The sequence below is a fragment of the Leuciscus leuciscus genome (genome assembly GCF_965113295.1).
Source record: "Leuciscus leuciscus genome assembly, chromosome: 11".
Classification (NCBI taxonomy): domain Eukaryota; kingdom Metazoa; phylum Chordata; class Actinopteri; order Cypriniformes; family Leuciscidae; genus Leuciscus; species Leuciscus leuciscus.
This window is the reverse complement of record NC_138735.1, coordinates 28,147,161-28,165,154: the sequence shown is the minus strand read 5'-3', so window position 1 is coordinate 28,165,154 and position 17,994 is coordinate 28,147,161. Positions and strand designations below refer to the sequence as shown.

The window sequence follows — 17,994 nt, the reverse complement described above, 5'->3', positions numbered from 1 at the left end:
TAGAATGATTTCTGAAGTATCATATGACACTGAATCCTGGAATAATGATGCTGAAAATTCAGCTTTGATCACAGGAATAAGTTACATTTTGGAATAAGTTACATTTTAAAATATATTAAATTAGAGAACAGTTATTTTAAATTGTAATACTATTTCACAATATTACTGTTTTTCTGATCAAATAAACATTTGTTTGTGCATAAGAAACTTTTCAAAAACATAAATCTTACCGACTCCAAACTTTGTAACATTATAAATCATTTCTTTACTGTTACTTTTTTACTGTAAATATTTTTTCTCACTGACCCCAAACTTTGAAATATTATGTACCTTGTTACAATGCAGCAAAGCTATTAAAATAATCATTACAATAAACATTTAGCTAAACTCTAGCTTTGTCTGTAGTTAGCTTATAAGAGATTAAACAAATTGGTGCACACCATTATTGTAGACCCTAGATTTAGAAGAAACCTATTAAACACTGGATACTAAAATTTAGTCTGAAACCTGACGTCTTCACGCCACACAAGAGTCACCAGGATGCACGTAATAAACATAACGAAGCATGTAATATATGATGTTTTTTAATTCAAATCAAATCCAACAATTTGGTGGTAGGGGGAATGTTCAGCAGTCTGTGATTGTGCTCGGGTTTGAGTGGCGGCTGGAAACAGGTAGTGTACAGTAGGAAACCAGAGATCTGCCCACAACTCCACTACCCACATTCGGACACATTCACAAATTAAAACAATGGACCTGAAGAGCCGAAAATAAAACAAGCCTGATTTTCAAATGACTCAAAAAGAACGATCAAGGATGGTGGTGGGGGAATCTGAGCGAATCGATCCTCACCTGATACAGGTTACAATGCATTTTTTCCTAAAGATACAGGGCAGGTTTTTAATCTCATTTAAAAGCTCTATGTCTAAAGTGTACATGTTGTATATCAGCAGGCCTGTAATACTGGCGGAGGAGAGGTTATCTGGTTATCGCAGTGAGCGGTTCATTACCGACAACCTTGGTTCTTTCTTCGTCATGTGAAAACCACGCGTGGTGCAGTATGGAGCAAAAACAACAGGAGTCGTATTACAGTTTGTGAGGTGAAACGAGAAGAGGAGATGTGTGTGTATAAAAGGCACGCCAGGGGTCATTCCCAAACCAAGCAAACAGACAGAAAAGCCTTCATACACACATGAAACGATACATTCTTGCTAACGTGCATACTAAAGATAGACGCTTCACTATGCACACACACGCGCACACACAAACACAGTCTGAATCAGCAATGCCCAAACCTAAACGAATGAGAGGGAGGACATGGGATACTGAGTTCAGTCAAAGTCTGGGTCAGTACTGTAGCTGTGTGTGTCTCGCTCTCTCATACACACAAACACACCTACCCATTCACACAACAACAAACACACACACACACACAGATTTGGAGGATGTAGACTAGCTCATTTCTGATTTTTCAACTGATTGGAGAGCCAGTCCAGCCCCTCGTAGAGCCCGTCTCCACTGGTGGCGCAGGTGGCCTGGATGTACCAGTTACGATGACGGAGGGCGTGAAGGCCTAGTTTATCTGTAATCTCAGCTGCGTTCATGGCGTTGGGAAGGTCCTGTGACGGAGAGGAGACAAATCCAATCAGAGATTCAAAGCCCACCACACAACAGACGCATCAATCATGTCAAATCAACATGAAATGGCTTTCACAACCTATTTGACCTGTGTAATGTGACATTTTCACAAGACTGTGAAAAGCAGCTCCATATATTTTGTGACTTTTTAAATTTATTTAAACCTCAAAACCCCAAGCATTAATATTCATGATGATTTTTTTTCATGATGAAGCCATTTTGCTTCAGGGTATAATTTTGACAAACGTTGCCATGCTGGGCATTTAGGGTCGCAAAATTCAATCTTTTTTTTTTATTGTAAACACCAAGTATCCACAATTCAGCGCACAAATGTATTTGTAAATAATACAGTAAAAGCCAAAGGTGATGTCCAGCCTAGGAAAATGTACATCTTCACCCTTTATTTAAATATTATAAAAAAAATGTGTTAAAGATTTTGTAAGCATATTGTGTAGTTGTGCTTTGAGTCAATGGTTATTCATTTGTGATAATAACACAATGAATTGTGTTCAAAAAGAATTTTTGGCCAGACTATCTTACAAAGAAATTATGAGCATGCAAAAACAAGAGAGAACCAACAAAATATTAATAACTGATTATGTTGTTGTCAATGTAGGTATGCTTTCTCCTGTGAGCTTTTGGTTTTTCTATGCATATGATAATAAAAAAAAAAAAAAAACCTGTAGCTGTATTTTGACTATTGACAAATAATTTTGTCAGATTAATACCTTAACCAAGTTTAGTGTTTTGTTATTCCCTCAAATATAAATATCAGTAACACTTTATAATAAGGTTTCATTTGTTAACATTAGGTAACTACATCAGTTAACATGAACTACCAATGAATAATATTTCTAAAGCATTTATTAATCTCAGTTAATCTCAAAATTTCATAAAACAAATAAAATCAAAAGTTTTATCCGTTAACATTAATTAATGAACTAACAATGAACAGTTGTATTTTTATTAATTAATGTTAACAAAGATTAATAATGGAACAAAATATTGCTCATTGCTAGTAAACGCATTAACTAACCTTAACTAATGGAACCTTTTGTAAAGTGTTACTAAAATATAAAAAAATATTTTCATCGTATTTTGATAGAAATTGTAGAGTCATTTAAAAACAATAATTATTAACCCCTCCGGACATCACTTTTGGCCACCAGCAAGGATACAGTCATGGAAAATATAAATACTGTTAAAAAAATCTATATTCACATCAAAGCATAATCTAAATATAATATAATAATCTTGATATCTCTTCATAAAAAATAAATAAAAAACATGTTATATCAATGAGACACTAATGATGATGAAAAAGCTCAGAAAACACCTGACAAAATTGTAATAATTTTTCGTATCATTCACTGAAAACTATAGAAAAGAGTTTCGCCACTATTGCACTGTCCAAAAATGGTCTCAAATTTATGCATGTTCAAAATTTCATATATACATATGAAACTAGATCACTAGATGATTGAAATAAAAAAATATTAGATGTCAAATACTTACTTTGTAAACCGATAAATTTGTTCCAAAAGTGTTAAGAATTGATCATTTTTTACCCATATTTAGTTTAAGTTAGGTATTGTTTAATTTGCTACTATTTTTAATTGCGTTATGCAAATGTGTGCTGGGTCTCTGAGCGTTATCATGTTTTTAATGTAGTTTGGATTGTATTTATTACTACATGTCATTTTTTAAGATGAGAACATCATGCAACCTGGCCATGTTGGCATCTGTCCAAATTGACAAGCTTCTGAGTTTGACCAGTTGAATTTGTGCCAAAATTCTGTAGCGTTTGATTGCACATAATGCTTTTGATGCCAACAACAAAAAGGGGTAGCATTTTCTTCACTCTTTCAAAGCAGACAAGTCAGTGTATCTCAGCATCATGACTATGCATGACAATATGGTTAGTTGCTTTTATTATTTGCATGTAATATTGTTTCAAAGAGCCCTGGAGAGATGGGCAATACTGCAGATAAGTGATGCTCACCTGTTTGTTCGCAAAAACGAGAAGAACGGCATCACGCAACTCGTCTTCAGCTAACATTCTTGTCAACTCCTCTCTGGCTTCATTAACTCGTTCCCTGTCATTGCTATCAACTACGAAGATCAGACCTGCCAACAGGAATATCAGGAACATCATTACAATAATAATGGTTGAACATGATTTTATAACATTGTAAATTCTCAGGCACCATTTTAACAGGAAAAATGCACTCATTTTGATTCATTTTAGCTCTCATACCTTGAGTGTTCTGGAAGTAGTGCCTCCAAAGTGGCCTGATTTTATCTTGGCCACCAACATCCCAAACCGTGAAACTGATATTCTTATACTCTACCGTTTCTACATTAAAACCTGCAGGAGAAAAGATGGAAAAAAAAATAACTGTAAAGCTTGGGCATTACAGACACAAATTCAACACGCATAGCAGATAATGTGAGTGAAAGTAGCAACGCTGAGATGAGAACAAAAGAGTTTTGTGCAACATGATGCACAAGTCAAGGTCAAACTGTGAGAAAAATGTGAGAAATCAGGACATCAAACACTGCCAAAAACAAATAACAGATGTAAAAACAGATGACGTCTTCAGCCGTACCGATAGTGGGAATGGTGGTAACTATTTCTCCCAGCTTGAGTTTGTAAAGGATGGTGGTTTTACCGGCGGCATCAAGACCAACCATGAGAATTCTCATCTCCTTCTTCCCGAATAAACCCTTAAACAGGTTTGCAAAGACATTCCCCATACTTTACACTGCAAAATTAAGAGATATACATTTATTTATTCATTTAAATAAGAGGTTATAAAGCACACAAGATACATTAACTATATGCATTTCAGTGTTTTGGCTTTAATTCAAAAGCCCCATTTTAAAGCAATACCCTGTAATGTTCATGCAAGGTCTTATGATATACAAACAAACAGTCACACATTTGCATAAATGTTCACAGGAAAAAAATCTTGTCTGATAATATACAACACATTTTTATTTTTTAATGAATCAAAGTATACAAGGATAAACATCATCTATCTTGGAGATTGGGATAGACAGTCTCTAGGCTTCAAAGCCATTTCCAATAACACTTAAAAATATGCCTGTTTATTATAAAATATAAAGCACATTTTGTGAATAAATGTCTAATAAAATGGACAAACACAGACTGTGGCAGACTGTCAATGCGTACATATTTAATCCAAAGGTTTATTCAATTACTTTAAGGCTTAAAACTAAGATTAATTTTAATAAAATGCATTCTAATTGCGACAACCCCTGTTTTAATAGCAGTATGGCTAGCTTCGTCTACACTGTTAACCACGAACAATTTAATGATTATTTTACAGACAGTTTTAAGTTATAATACATAATATTTGAGGCGTGTTTTTCTCAACCTGATTTTATGGACCAATCATCTTTAGCAGATTAGCCGACTAGCTACATACAAGATAAGAGCAACCAGCTGGTACTTCAAATGACGAATTTAATCATTTGAAAACGGATTAATATATGACTAATGAGCTTAACATAATCGTCAATAAATGAACATGTTTATCATGAAGACAGCGAAATAAAATCACCTCTAAACCGGGGCTTCTCGAGCTTTATGTCTCCACTGCTGTAGCGCACCGCTGTCAATGCAAAATGGCGTATGTTGCAACTCAACGCACCGGCTAGACAGGTCCCGCCCACCACATAAAACGGTCCAATCAGATAAGGAGAACAATGCAGAATCCCGCCTTCTAGAAGTGAGCTCCAATCAGAAAGACCGACAGATCCGGTTGGATTTGGGAAATGAGGAAGTAAGAACTTCCGATCTATTGTAGTGCGAGTACACGCCTTAGCTTAACATTGCAATAGCGTTTGTTTTCATAACAATATATGTCTTTTATATAAAAGTATTGAGTATTTTCTTAAACGGTGTGTTTGTGTATATTTTAATATTGTCTATAACAGAGTTAAACAGTGTCGTCTTCATAACAACAACTATAAATACAACAAATTTACAATGTACCTGTACAGTTGCGCCAAAATAATTGTATCATTTGACACAATAGGATTGAATTCAATCCGACACAAGTTAATACACAAATGCATGAGTGACAAATAAAGTCAGCATCATAATGCTACAAATGAAAAGAATGAGATGTATATACAACTCCAGTTCTGTTTGTTTGTAGTGGTCACTTTGGCTAGAGTGCTAGTGTTGAGCAGGTGTCTGAATGTTCATCATATTCTTGCATCTCTAATTTTCCATCTCTGACCCTCCAATCCCAGTTGGGACTGCCATCAGGAGCCGGGACACACTGCAGCCACATGCCCGATACACACACTTCTGTGTCCTGAGACACCAGCCGCCCATCCAGGGTGGCCAAACTGAAGGTCCTCAAAGATATCTGTGACACAGACATAAACGCAGATTAATGCTCAGTTGTATCAATTAACAAAGATCAAATTGCTCATAAAAACATGATAAATATTACAAAAGACAACTTGTGATGGAATCTTAAATACATACATTACACAAAAATCTCACCTGTTCACTGATACCCACAGCAATGTGTCCGATTTTAACCTGTGGCCTCTCTCTGATCTTTAAACTTTCTCCACTTACGTCTTCCACCCATATATCAACACCAAGACCTGCACACGCACAAATCAATACACACTAACACGACATACATAAGCACCTAAAAATGCACTATACTGATGAATTTTACCTTCAAAATAGCAAGAAGGCGTCTGATCAGTTGACACCGACCAATCCACATTGAAGCTTTGATCATCTGCAGTGCTGCAGGAGGAGAAAACCCCTGAGCTAAAATCATCTGAGTCCTTTAAAGCAAGAACATGGGGTTCATTTGATGTTCGGGCACAATAACAATCATTAAGACACATTATTATGTCTGCAATGTTTACCTCCTCACTAAGATCTTGCTCAGAGTCACAGCGGCTGGTGCAGGTGAGAGGTTGCAGTCCATGAGAATCAGGTAAACTTGGGCTTTTTTGTTCTGTGGAGAACAAACGAGAACTCATCAACATTGCATAGAAAGTGCTTGAGATTCACTTTGAATCAGAACATTTGTGCTACATATGTTGTTGCAGTGTGTTTGAGGCAAAGATACGCTCCAAAGGTGTATGTAAAACACAAGCAAAATCTTGGGAATCAGATGAAAATGAAGAACCTATTCAAGGAACTAACCCCAAGCATACTCTTTTCCTTATCCTTAAAATCATATAGGTACAGTATACTGAAAAAAACGATCAATTTTCACTCAGAAATTACTAGTAAATTTAAAAATAACAACAAAGAAACGGCAAGAAACATATTGCATGACCTGGAAATTTTGAAGTAGAAAAATGAAAACAAACTCCAATAATATTTGTTTTAATTACAACTTTAAAAAAAAAAAAAAATAATACTGTAATAGTGTATTTTTAAAGTGTAGATGGAAATATTGAACAGTAAGAATAAAGTTTCCAAAAGGGAGTTTTCACAGTGATGCCATAAAATAATAATTTTAGGTTGTTTAAAAGAACCTTTCAGTGAACAGTTCTTAAAAGAACCATTATTTTCTTTACATTTTAATAATCTAAAGAACCTTTTTCCTCTATAAATAACCTTTTGTTCAATTAAAAAGTTCCATGAATGTTAAAGGTTCTTTATGGAACCATAGATGCCAATAAAGAACCTTTATATTTAAGAGTATATGTTGATCCATGAACTTATCTATCCGATATGGCACAATAATGGTCCTCGAGTTACTTAGATGATTTAATGTTATTTATGCAAGTAGGATATGTTCACAGATCAAAATTCCTTTCCACCAATCAGTGACCTCAGATCTTAGGGGTAAAGGTTACTGTTCAGGTGTGGACACATCAGCAAAAACAGGTCCATTGTCCATTGTCAATGGCATTGCAATGCATAGAACACAGAAGTCACTTTCAAACCAAGCAGCTTTTGGTTGGTAAGCACGGCGAATTCACATGACCAACTTGAACATGAGGAGGGGAAACTTTGATGGCGCAGATTCCTATTGGAAGTTTGGATTCCTATTGGATTTTGCCTGCGAAAGTTTGCAGAACAATGGTAAATCTGACCAACTTTAGAATTACGTGTTTTATGGAGAACAGAAGCTTTTAAAAGGAAAGACACTTAAAGTCACTATTTTCTAAATGCATGTTATTGATTTGATTGTGAACAATTCTTCTATGCATATTTATTTAAATTTTTTTAATTTGGGACCTTTAAAATGTTATTACTTGATCTTCTGGTGTAACAACAGGCTTTGGTGACGTGTGCCAGACTTTTCCAATCATTTAGTCTGCTTAAACCCCAATCCTGCACAATTGACCACAAGCTTGCATTCATTTTGAGTGCCACACACACACACACACACACACACACACACACCTCAAAATCTAATCAACAACTAATGCAAAGAACCAAGACCCGTCCTACAATTTTTCTCTTTTTCAACAATCCGTTTCACTCGGCTGTACGTCACAATATGTAATAAAATATCTGTAACTATTTTTGTTTCATTGCGACTTTTAAACCAAGAACGTTAACTATAAAGATAGCTATAACGATAACTATATTCTGTTTATTCTTATGGCGTGTTCACACCAAACGCGAATTTAATTATTTACGCGAGTAGATTACAAAGTCAATGCAAAGACGCGAATTGGGCGACGCGTTTAAAAAATTTCAATTCGAGCGGAAAATTCGCATGACGCCTAGAATTTTTGTTGTTGTTGATGATGTGTGTGAAGACTCCTTTTCGCACAATGTTTTCAATCGCGCGAGTGATGCGAAAAACAAGAAACATCCTGCTAGTAATCTTGAGCGATTAACGCGATGCGAATATACACTTCGCATTTGGTGTGAACACAAAGAATGTACATTTCCTGAAGAAAATGTGAGTGGTGCTTGCAGTGGCAAAATTCGGCACGGTTGCTAGGGTTTTACTAGGCGGTTGCTATGGTGTTCTGGGCGGTTTCCAAGGTATTCTGGGTGGTTGCTAGGCAGTTGCTAGGGTGTTCTGGGTGGTTGCTATTGTGTTGCTAGGCAGTTGCTAGGGTATTCTGAGTGGTTGCTATGGTGTTACTAGGCGGTTGCTAGGGAGTTCTGGGTGGTGGCTAGGGTGTTGCTAGGCGGTTGCTAGGGTATTCTGGGTGGTTGTTATGGTGTTGCTAGGCAGTTGCTAGGGTATTCTGGGCGGTTGCTAGGGTATTCTGGGTGGTTGCTAGGCAGTTGCTAGGGTGTTTTGGGTGGTTGCTAGGCCGTTTATAGGCAGTTGCTAGGGTGCAACTGCAGCTTTAAATGCTCAAGCACTTGAAAGCAGGATGGATTCTGACTGGTTGTTGTCAATGTTTTTATCGTACATCAGCTGTAGAATCCGTTCTGAAAGTGATTCCAACGATATCGTTCCATGTCGTTATCATTATAGTTTGTGGTGTGTACTCTGCTATTCTTTTAAATTTAGAACGATTTTTAAAACTATATCTTTATCATTAAAGTTATTGACCTTGGTGTGAATGGGCCTTTAAAATATAGTGCAAAAGTCGTTTGCACTACTACTTTTTATCATTTTTGGAGCTTGACAGCCCCTGCTCATATTCACTTTCACTGTACGGCAAAGAAAAGTCACTTTTAACCTATTTTTTGTTCCAAATAAGAAATACAGGTTTGGATCAACATGAGGGTGAGTACATTTTTGTGAACTGTCCCTTTAAAAGGCAAACAACTGAAACAAAAGTTTTATACTAGTACAGAACTGACTCTAAAAGTATGTACAAACTGGAAACAATGAATCAAAGAATCAAATCAAGCTCACACACAACCAGCACTCACCACTCTTCCTCAGCATGACCGACTCTTCTTCAGACTCAGAGTAGCTGTCTTCGCTAAGCAGTTGAGCTTCTTTCGGGCGATAAAGTGTCTGGAGCTGTAGAAACGGTTCCCACTCTTGTGCGCAATCGCTTCCCAGCTCTCGAAGACTCTCCAAATCACTCTCCACCTCTTCATCATCCACAAAGCTTCGGATCTCTCCATCCCAGCTCTCCGATTCCTCTAAAAGACTTCTGTCATATTCTCCACATCCTCCAATTACAACTCTCTTTTCCATGAAATTATCAGTTTTGCTTTCTTCAGCATTTGTTTCATTCTCTGTCAGATTTTCGTTGATCTGTGATGCATCTTTATCACAAATCTCTTCATCAGACTCAAGTTCTCTGTCATCGTCTGAATAGTTTTGTTCCTCCTCCCCCCAGTATCTGTCCATCCAGCTTCTTGTCTTGTCTCTTGTTAGTTTGTTCATTTCTGCATCCTCATCCCACTGGCTTTCCTCCGAGTCAGAATCATCCTCGTTTTGTGCCGTCTGTCTCCATGTGCTCACCCAGTGGATTGTGGGTGCTGAGAGGTCTTCTGGGAAGCTAGGAGGCCTTGTTGTCATGGTAGATTCAGGAGTTTTCGGGATGGATGGGACACAAGACTCATGCAAGCTGACATTCAGACAGTCTTGGAACGGAGGGGCTGAATGTTGTTCGGATGATGCTCCAGGCCCAGAGATCCCACATACTAAATGTGCAGAAAATAAAGGGCTTAATGTACGACTGTTCTCTAAATTTGCTATTGGTAAGATAGAAATATTTTTAAATTAATACTTTTAGTCAGCAAGGACACATTAAATTGATCAAAAGTGACAGTAAAGACATTTAGAACGTTACAAACGATTTCTATATCAAATAAACGCTGTTCTTTTGAATTGTCTATTTATCAAAGAAGTTTACACAAAAATATTAAGCAGCACAACTGTTTTCAAGATTGATAATAAATGTTTCTTGAGCAGCAAATCATTATATTAGAATGATTTCTGAAGGATCATGTGACACTGAAGACTGGAGTAATGATGCGGAAGATTCAGCTTTGATCACAGGAATAAATTACATTTTAAAGGTGCATTGTGTAATATTTAGGAGGATCTGTAGACAGAAATGCAATATAGTATACATAACTATGTTTTCAGTGGTGTATAAAGACCTTACTTAATGAACCGTTATGTTTTTATAACCTTAGAATGAGCCATTTCTATCTACATTCTGTTCTTCATGCAAAAAAGCTAGCTAAAGTCAGCGAATAAAACACTGACAATGATGAACAAGTAACAATAATATTCGCAATAACATTGTTTTACTGAATAATAAAGTAAACATAATTTCTTAATTTATCTTTGTAAAGAAACCTCATTGCTTTAACTGGCTACTCTCTGCTGTCTCAGACGACGACTTCTGTCGGTCACCTTAACTTTTGATGGTTGCAATTCGTAACCTCACCACTAGATGCCGCTAAAAACCACACTGCACCTTTAAGGTATATTCAAATAAAAAACTGTTATTTTAAATTGAAATAATATTTCACAGTATTACTGTTATTACTGTATTTTTGATCAAATAAATTTAGCCTTGGTGAGCATAAGAAACTTATTTTGTAAAAAAATCTTACCAACCCCAAACTTTTGAACAGTTGTGCACGTTAGTAGGTTGACATGACATATTTATATGATACATATTTCATCACCATAAAACATTTTTAACCTGTTCTGAGTGCTTTAACAGTTTTGTGCAGCAGTTGGGATGCTGAGTGTCTCTCTCCCGGCTCCTTAACCAGTCCCCCTCTGATGACATCACAGGTCAGGGGGTCACAGTCAGGTGGAATCTCACATAAAGGAGGGGGCTCACTGACGATCTGATAATCACAGCACGTGTCAATATAGTTACACAGACAGCATGTCAAAACATTAAAAGTCAAGAAAACACACAGACATTACTCATGTATATATTGCACAAGTCAATTTGAGTTTTGACTGAGTTTATGTTTATCACAATCTTAAACATATCTCGATCTAAATCTTTTGCTTAAATGTGTGAATTTGAAATTTGGTTAAAACTGTGGATGCACAGATAATAAAACTTTCATGTTATGAATACAATCAATAGTCCTTAAATAATCAAATTTTTTATTAAACACACAAAAATTTCAAATATACATATTTTTGGCCAAAATGTATTTCACATAAACGTTGTAAACATTGCAGCTTTTTCAAATTGAAATTTGTTTTCGTGCCAAAATATATTTTTGCAAACATATTTTAAAATATGTAAGTTTTAAATATAATATAAAAACATCTGAAAAAAATATATACATACAATATATACACAAATTTGGACAGAATTTTAGTTATAATATTTGTTTGTTTTTAATCTTAAACATATTTTGATCCAAACCTTATGCTTAAATGTGTGAAATTAGGTTTGTGTACATATACATATATATACAGTATAAAATTCATATTTATGTGTTAATATAATGTTAATAAATAATATGTATGTAAATAATAAGTACATATGTTATTTTTTGTTTTGGTGACTTTACTATTATTCTAAAATGTAGAAAATGGTCATAATTAAGAATAAGGAGGTGTGTTACTTTTGACTGGTATTGTCCAATTAGGTGACTTGCTTTCTAGGCACCACACACACACACACACACACACACACACACCGACTGCATGCTCACTTCACCTTCAGATAGAGTGGATGCGGATAGTATCGTGTCCAGGGCTGATGTCCACTGAGCATGTGCAGTAACATACAGCAGCTGCTCCAGACGTCAGCTTTAGCAGAGCGAGGGTCGCCCCTCGCCACCTCTGGAGGCATATGAGACTCAGTGCCACGCAGAATGTTTCCTGCACACACACACTATATCTATTAATCTTTATCAGTAGGCATGGATGCATGCTGGTGTGTGTGTGTGTGTGTAGTCACCTCTGAAGGTTTTGATGCTGTATCCTCCCTGATTGAGTGTCTCAGAGAGCCCGAAATCACACAGAAAACACCGTCTGCCATCCTCAGACAGCAACACGTTGTCAACTACACACATGAATGATATCAGTGCACCAATCTGTGATTTTTTTACTGAAAATCCATAACCATGACCGTGCCACAAACCTTTCACATCAAGGTGTACGACACGTCTGCTGTGGAGGTGTTCGAGAGCCTGGAGAACCTGAGCATGATAATACAGAGCCAGTTCTTCAGAGAGACGACCCCTCACTCTCAGCAGCTGAGCTAAAGAACCTAGAGAGAGAATTGATTGGCTCATATATGACTTGACTTGCTTTTTCGAGGCTTCCACTGGTTAAAGTGCTCACCTCTTTTCAGGTCCATGAAGAGAACCACATTGGGTCCTTCTCTCACGGCTCCATACAGCTGGAGGACACGAGGAGACTCCATCCTGCTCCATGTTTCTACTTCCTCCCACCTAAAACTACAAAGGGGAATCTTCACAAGAGAGCAATGCATTGGATCAGTAAGGAAATAAATCACAGAGAGTCACAGGAAATGGTTCATACAATTAAAAAACAACTTGGTCCAAAAATAGAGCATGTAATCAAGAATATTCAGAGATATTTAGGCTTAAAATAAAGGTTCCAAAGGGGATTTTCACAGAAATGCCATAGAAAAACCATCTTTGGTTCCTCAAAGATCCTTCTAGTGAACAGTTCTATAAAGAACCATTTTTTCTTAGTTTGAAGAACTGTGGAAAATTCTAAAGAACCTTTTGTGGAATACAAAGGTTCTATGGATGTTTAAGGTTCTTCATGGAGCCATCAATGCTAATTATTCTTAATCAATGCTTAAAGTAACCTTTAAGAGTGTATTTTAGTATACGAGGCAGGAATGGATATTTACCCTCTTGGCGGCACATGTAAATCCTGTCTGTTTGTCCCGAATGCTGAAGACGTCTCCATAAGACCCGTTCTGAATGTGGCGGAGAAGTGAGTATTCACGACCCTCTCGATATTCTGAGTTTTTCACCTGGAGGAACTAAGAAATAATGAGCATCATGAAAACTGCTGTAAATAACTGTATGATTGTATGTAACTGTATGAGTTGTTACTGAAAAATATGAATAATGAAATGTATGAATAAAAAGTCTTATTGACCAAAATTATCAGAATTGTATTGTTTTGAAATTGCTAAAAATGGTCATAGAATGTGGGAGGAACTGATAATAAAATATTCACGTTATGACAGATAAATGGACGATATTAATATGATTTAATATATATATATATAATTAGATGTAATAATTTTTTTAAACAAAATGTACTACAATGGGTAAGAAAATACATTTCCAGTCTTAAAACACACTGAGTAAATGCAATATGTTTTTTGTAAATATATTTTGGACAATATGCATATATTTAGATCAACAATAAATACAAATTTGCCGCAAAATATTAGGAAATATAACTAAAACGCATTGAAAATATATTTATGTAAATTATGTAATTTATGTATATTAGCAATATATTACGGCTGTCAAAGCGATTAATCGCATCTAACAAAAGTTTGTGATTATATTATACAGTATATGCATATATTATATACTTAAATCAATTCATCGCAATTACTCGCATCTAACATAAGTTTGTTTATATATATATATGTGTGTGTGTGTGTGTGTGTGTGTGTGTGTGTGTGTGTGTCTGTGTGTATGTACACACACACACACACATTATATAAACAAACTTATGTTAGATGCGATTAACTGCGATAATTTGATTTGACAGCACTACAATATATTTCTTGTATAGTTTGAAATATATAAAAAAATATCTGGAATTTTATTTTTTTTGCTTTGATTGTCTAAATAAAAAAAAACATATCAATTAAAGATTAACTAAATGAGTTTTATATGGCAAATACCTAAATGAGAATGGACAATTAAATATCTAATATCAGGAAATACCTTATTATGTTGCCCACTTTTTGTACATATAGAGAATAAATATTCACATTTGTATCAAGTCTATTGTCAAGCTGCGTTTATGTCTTTAGTCACACACCTGCTTAGGGTGGAACAGAAACCCCTCGTTTACATTCACTTTCTCTGTGTCTTTCTCCTGTGTTACTTCTTTAACCATTTTACCGAAAAATTCGGAGAAATGCCAACGGTCCGTTTGAGTCACAGCGCCCCACAGTTCACCTGTTTCCAGTTTAGAGCAAAACCTTGAAATGGAAGACTCTGAATTGCTCTCCATGTCTCTGTAGATGTCTTTAAAAGCACCTAGAGCATCAAAACAACCTGGCAAAAACACTTCAGGGCATCCGTCTGGGAATCTTATGTCACCAAGACCCTCTAAACCACAGCTGTCTGAATCTGAGCTGCTTGTTTGTATGTCCGTGTTACAGTCTGTGGTGTAGCGTGAACTCTCAGAGCCGTAGCTCGATCTAGATGAAGCTGATCCCCACTCCGCCTGGATTAGACTGTAACGGTGGGCGGTTTCTGTGCTGTCGGCTCTCCTATCCCAGTCCGTGTAAATACAAGTCGAATTAAAGTCAAAATCATCTATGAAAGACCCAAAACGATCAGCTTTCAACCTGGAAGTATAGCAGGAATGTCCAGAACCTGCTGTAGCTTCTATACTGCAACCAGGCACGTTACTCGAGACGTACAAATCACAATCCAAGTCTTCAGATTCTTCGTTGAAGCATTTCCAGACAGATACAGGGTCTTGTTCATTGCATATATCAGTTTTGACAAGGGTATTGGGAGTATTACAGTCAACTGGAGTAGTGAAACAAGAAGAGTCGCATCCCTTGATGCTCTCAGCGTAAATATACTCAAGCTCAGAGTCGAAGTTTGGTTCCACACCACCAGATATCGAGCTGCGAGACTCAATGGTAGAAGGTGAGTCAACTTCCAGCTTGTGAAGACGTAAACGGGAAACACCTACAGGACATTCCCAAACATGGAAATCTGGAGTTTGAGAGATCTGCTGAGTTTGAGAGATCTGCTGAGTTTGGGATAAACGCTCCGGTGTTGAGAAGCTCTTGTGGTCAGAATCGACAGGAGCATTTCTTCTCATTCTCTCTTTTCTACATGTTTCCCTTCTTTTCTTCATGTCTTCAATCTCAGTTCTGTGTTTCCTGTGATGTTTCCTGAAGCAGCGGGATGTAGCTTTCTCCTCTCTCTCACTTGAGTCATGTGACCTTTGAATGACCACAGAAAACATCCCAGTTAAATCAATAAATGGAACCATGAACCTGTAATTTAATTGGAAGTCACATTGTGCAAACCTGTTGCTGATGCACGACTGGATATTGTCGTCTTCTGTACTTGTAAAGCCAGACGTTTGATATTCCTCGCCTGTAAATACATGTAAACATCTCTTAAAACATATGTGATGAACAACAACAACTTCCCATCCAAATCAACCTCTAAAGTGAACCATCTCATAAAAACAAAAACTAAATCATTCTCATTAACTAAAATTAAGCTAAAATAAAATATTAGAAGAAAACTTAAATGAAATTATGAAATTTTGTTTGACAACTTACTGAAATAAAATAAGTTTAAGTACTAAAGCTAATACAACTAAAATGGGAATAAAAATAAAGGAGGAGGTGAAGGAGGATCGTTTTGACAACCTTGTCGTCTGTGGAAATGTACCCTCAGTCTGAGAATGAGACAACGAGTACAAATGCGGTCGAAACCGAGACAAAACCTTAAGGAAAAGACCGGCACTCGAGTACTACAACACTAGCCTACTAGATGGTTCTTGGAAGAAAGTTTATTTCTAAGAATAAAGAATATTTCTCCCGTTCTGTCTAAAAAAAAAATGGTTGACATCCGCTCTTGAACCCATTAACCTCTAAAGTGACTCCTCTCTCACCCTTCGGCATGAAGTTTGATATTCTGGAGTCTTCATCACACACTGTCTGAGGCTCCTTCAAGGCTCTTGGCTGAAGATCAGACTCCTCTCCACACTCTGTGCCTGACGTCGAGGTCCCTTCATCCAGATAAAGCACTCCTGCAAGCCTGCTGGAGCGAGACATGCTCGGTATGGCCATTCCCCTGTCGCCTCAACTAAAAAAATAAAATGCAAAAAATAAAAGGAAGATAAGGAAGATAACTGCCCTGGGGCAGTTTTTACCATCACTTTCTTCACACTTCCTAATATCCAAACACTCTCTCAGAGCGAGTGTTCATTGGAGAGCAGTTGCTGGGGTGTATTAATAGCATTGACATTTTGGCACGTTTGAAGTCTCGCTTCCCTTCAGCTGTCCGAGTCTCTCCCTTTCACACTTTCTCACACCGGATCATTTATCAACATTCCAACATTTTTTAAATTTATGTCAGTCTCTTTACCATCTCCATTGAATTCTTTATTTCCACTTGGTGTTTGCTGCATAGTTAAACTTTCATCCAGTGATTTAGTTCATTCGATTCCTCAACATAATCACACATGCGCAGAATGCCTTCATTACGTACATGGCATTCACACCTATCAGCTCCATAATTAACACCCATAACCAGGAGAGTTGTACAAAAATAACAAGAGACACTACTGTTTAAAAGTTTGGGGTGAGTTATTCAGCAACACACTAAAAAGATTAGTAGCCTACATTTAAACTTCAAAAAATCCTGAAAAAAATGCAAAAAAAATATGAAGCAGCAACAATCAAATGTTTTTTGTCATATCAGCATATTAGAGTGATCTCTGAAGGATCATGTGACACTGAAGACTGGAGTAATGATGCTGAAAATTCAGCTTTGCATCACAGGAATACATTACATTTTACAATAGAAAACAGTTATTTTGAATTGTAAGAAAAATAATAATTCACAATATTTCAGTTTTTAAATTGCATAAATGCGGCCTTGGTGAGCATGAGTCATTGAAGGAAGAAATCTTACCAACTCCAAACTTTTGAATGGTCCAACACATGCATTTTGATTTGGCAGTGATCTATTTTTACAAACTCACTTGCTTAAATTCAGCTTACACCAGTATACAAAAGTTGTTCAGGTCAGGTGTTGTGTAAGTTCTCTAGCTGTGACACACACAAAAAAATGTCAACATACCAGAAGAATCAGCCAGGGCAGGGTTCTGGAAATCTGCAAACTTTCTTGTTTTCTTCCTTCGTCAAACACACTTGGCCAATGAATGTTGTTTTCAGCTCTTGTATGGCTTCAGTTGAATGGTAACAGTGTTTTAGCCGGTCTGAGTGAGACCCCAAACACACGCAGAACGCAAGCTGTGAAACATGAGTCCATCAAGCAACAGCTATTTAGAATAACGGTGTCAGCCTCTCTGATTGGTTAAAGGCATTTACATAGTAATTCCAATACCGGTAAAAATTCAATCAGAAGGATCTGCCAACATGCACCATGGAAACAAGACAGAGTTTATCAAAACAAGTCTGATGAGACATGAATGAGTCAACGTGCAATCTATTTTAAAAGTATTTAATTTCAGTGTTTTTTTTCTG

The 17,994-nt window shown here is 36.6% G+C and overlaps 2 protein-coding genes across 3 annotated transcripts; both read right to left on the bottom strand.

The window, feature by feature from the left end:
* Nucleotides 1-568: 568 nt before the first annotated feature.
* arf2b (ARF GTPase 2b) lies at nucleotides 569-5,313 on the bottom strand. Its single transcript, XM_082184188.1, has 5 exons — nucleotides 5,226-5,313; nucleotides 4,248-4,403; nucleotides 3,896-4,006; nucleotides 3,641-3,765; nucleotides 569-1,619 (listed from the first exon to the last, which is right to left on the bottom strand). The coding sequence occupies exons 2-5, from the start codon at nucleotides 4,393-4,395 to the stop codon at nucleotides 1,458-1,460; spliced, it is 546 nt and encodes a 181-aa protein (XP_082040314.1). The 5' UTR covers nucleotides 4,396-4,403; nucleotides 5,226-5,313; the 3' UTR covers nucleotides 569-1,457.
* A 147-nt stretch (nucleotides 5,314-5,460) lies between these two features.
* On the bottom strand, nucleotides 5,461-17,820 carry map3k14b (mitogen-activated protein kinase kinase kinase 14b). 2 transcript variants are annotated; one of them, XM_082184082.1, is made up of 15 exons: nucleotides 17,420-17,820; nucleotides 16,395-16,588; nucleotides 15,799-15,868; nucleotides 14,565-15,711; nucleotides 13,405-13,539; nucleotides 12,864-12,993; nucleotides 12,661-12,789; nucleotides 12,478-12,582; nucleotides 12,235-12,398; nucleotides 11,248-11,398; nucleotides 9,506-10,231; nucleotides 6,565-6,656; nucleotides 6,366-6,480; nucleotides 6,182-6,288; nucleotides 5,461-6,041 (listed from the first exon to the last, which is right to left on the bottom strand). In XM_082184082.1, the coding sequence occupies exons 2-15, from the start codon at nucleotides 16,570-16,572 to the stop codon at nucleotides 5,838-5,840; spliced, it is 3,453 nt and encodes a 1,150-aa protein (XP_082040208.1). In that variant the 5' UTR covers nucleotides 16,573-16,588; nucleotides 17,420-17,820; the 3' UTR covers nucleotides 5,461-5,837. The 2 variants fall into 2 exon arrangements, with proteins under 2 accessions (XP_082040208.1, XP_082040209.1); XM_082184083.1 differs by having other exon boundaries at nucleotides 17,588-17,820.
* Nucleotides 17,821-17,994: the final 174 nt, after the last annotated feature.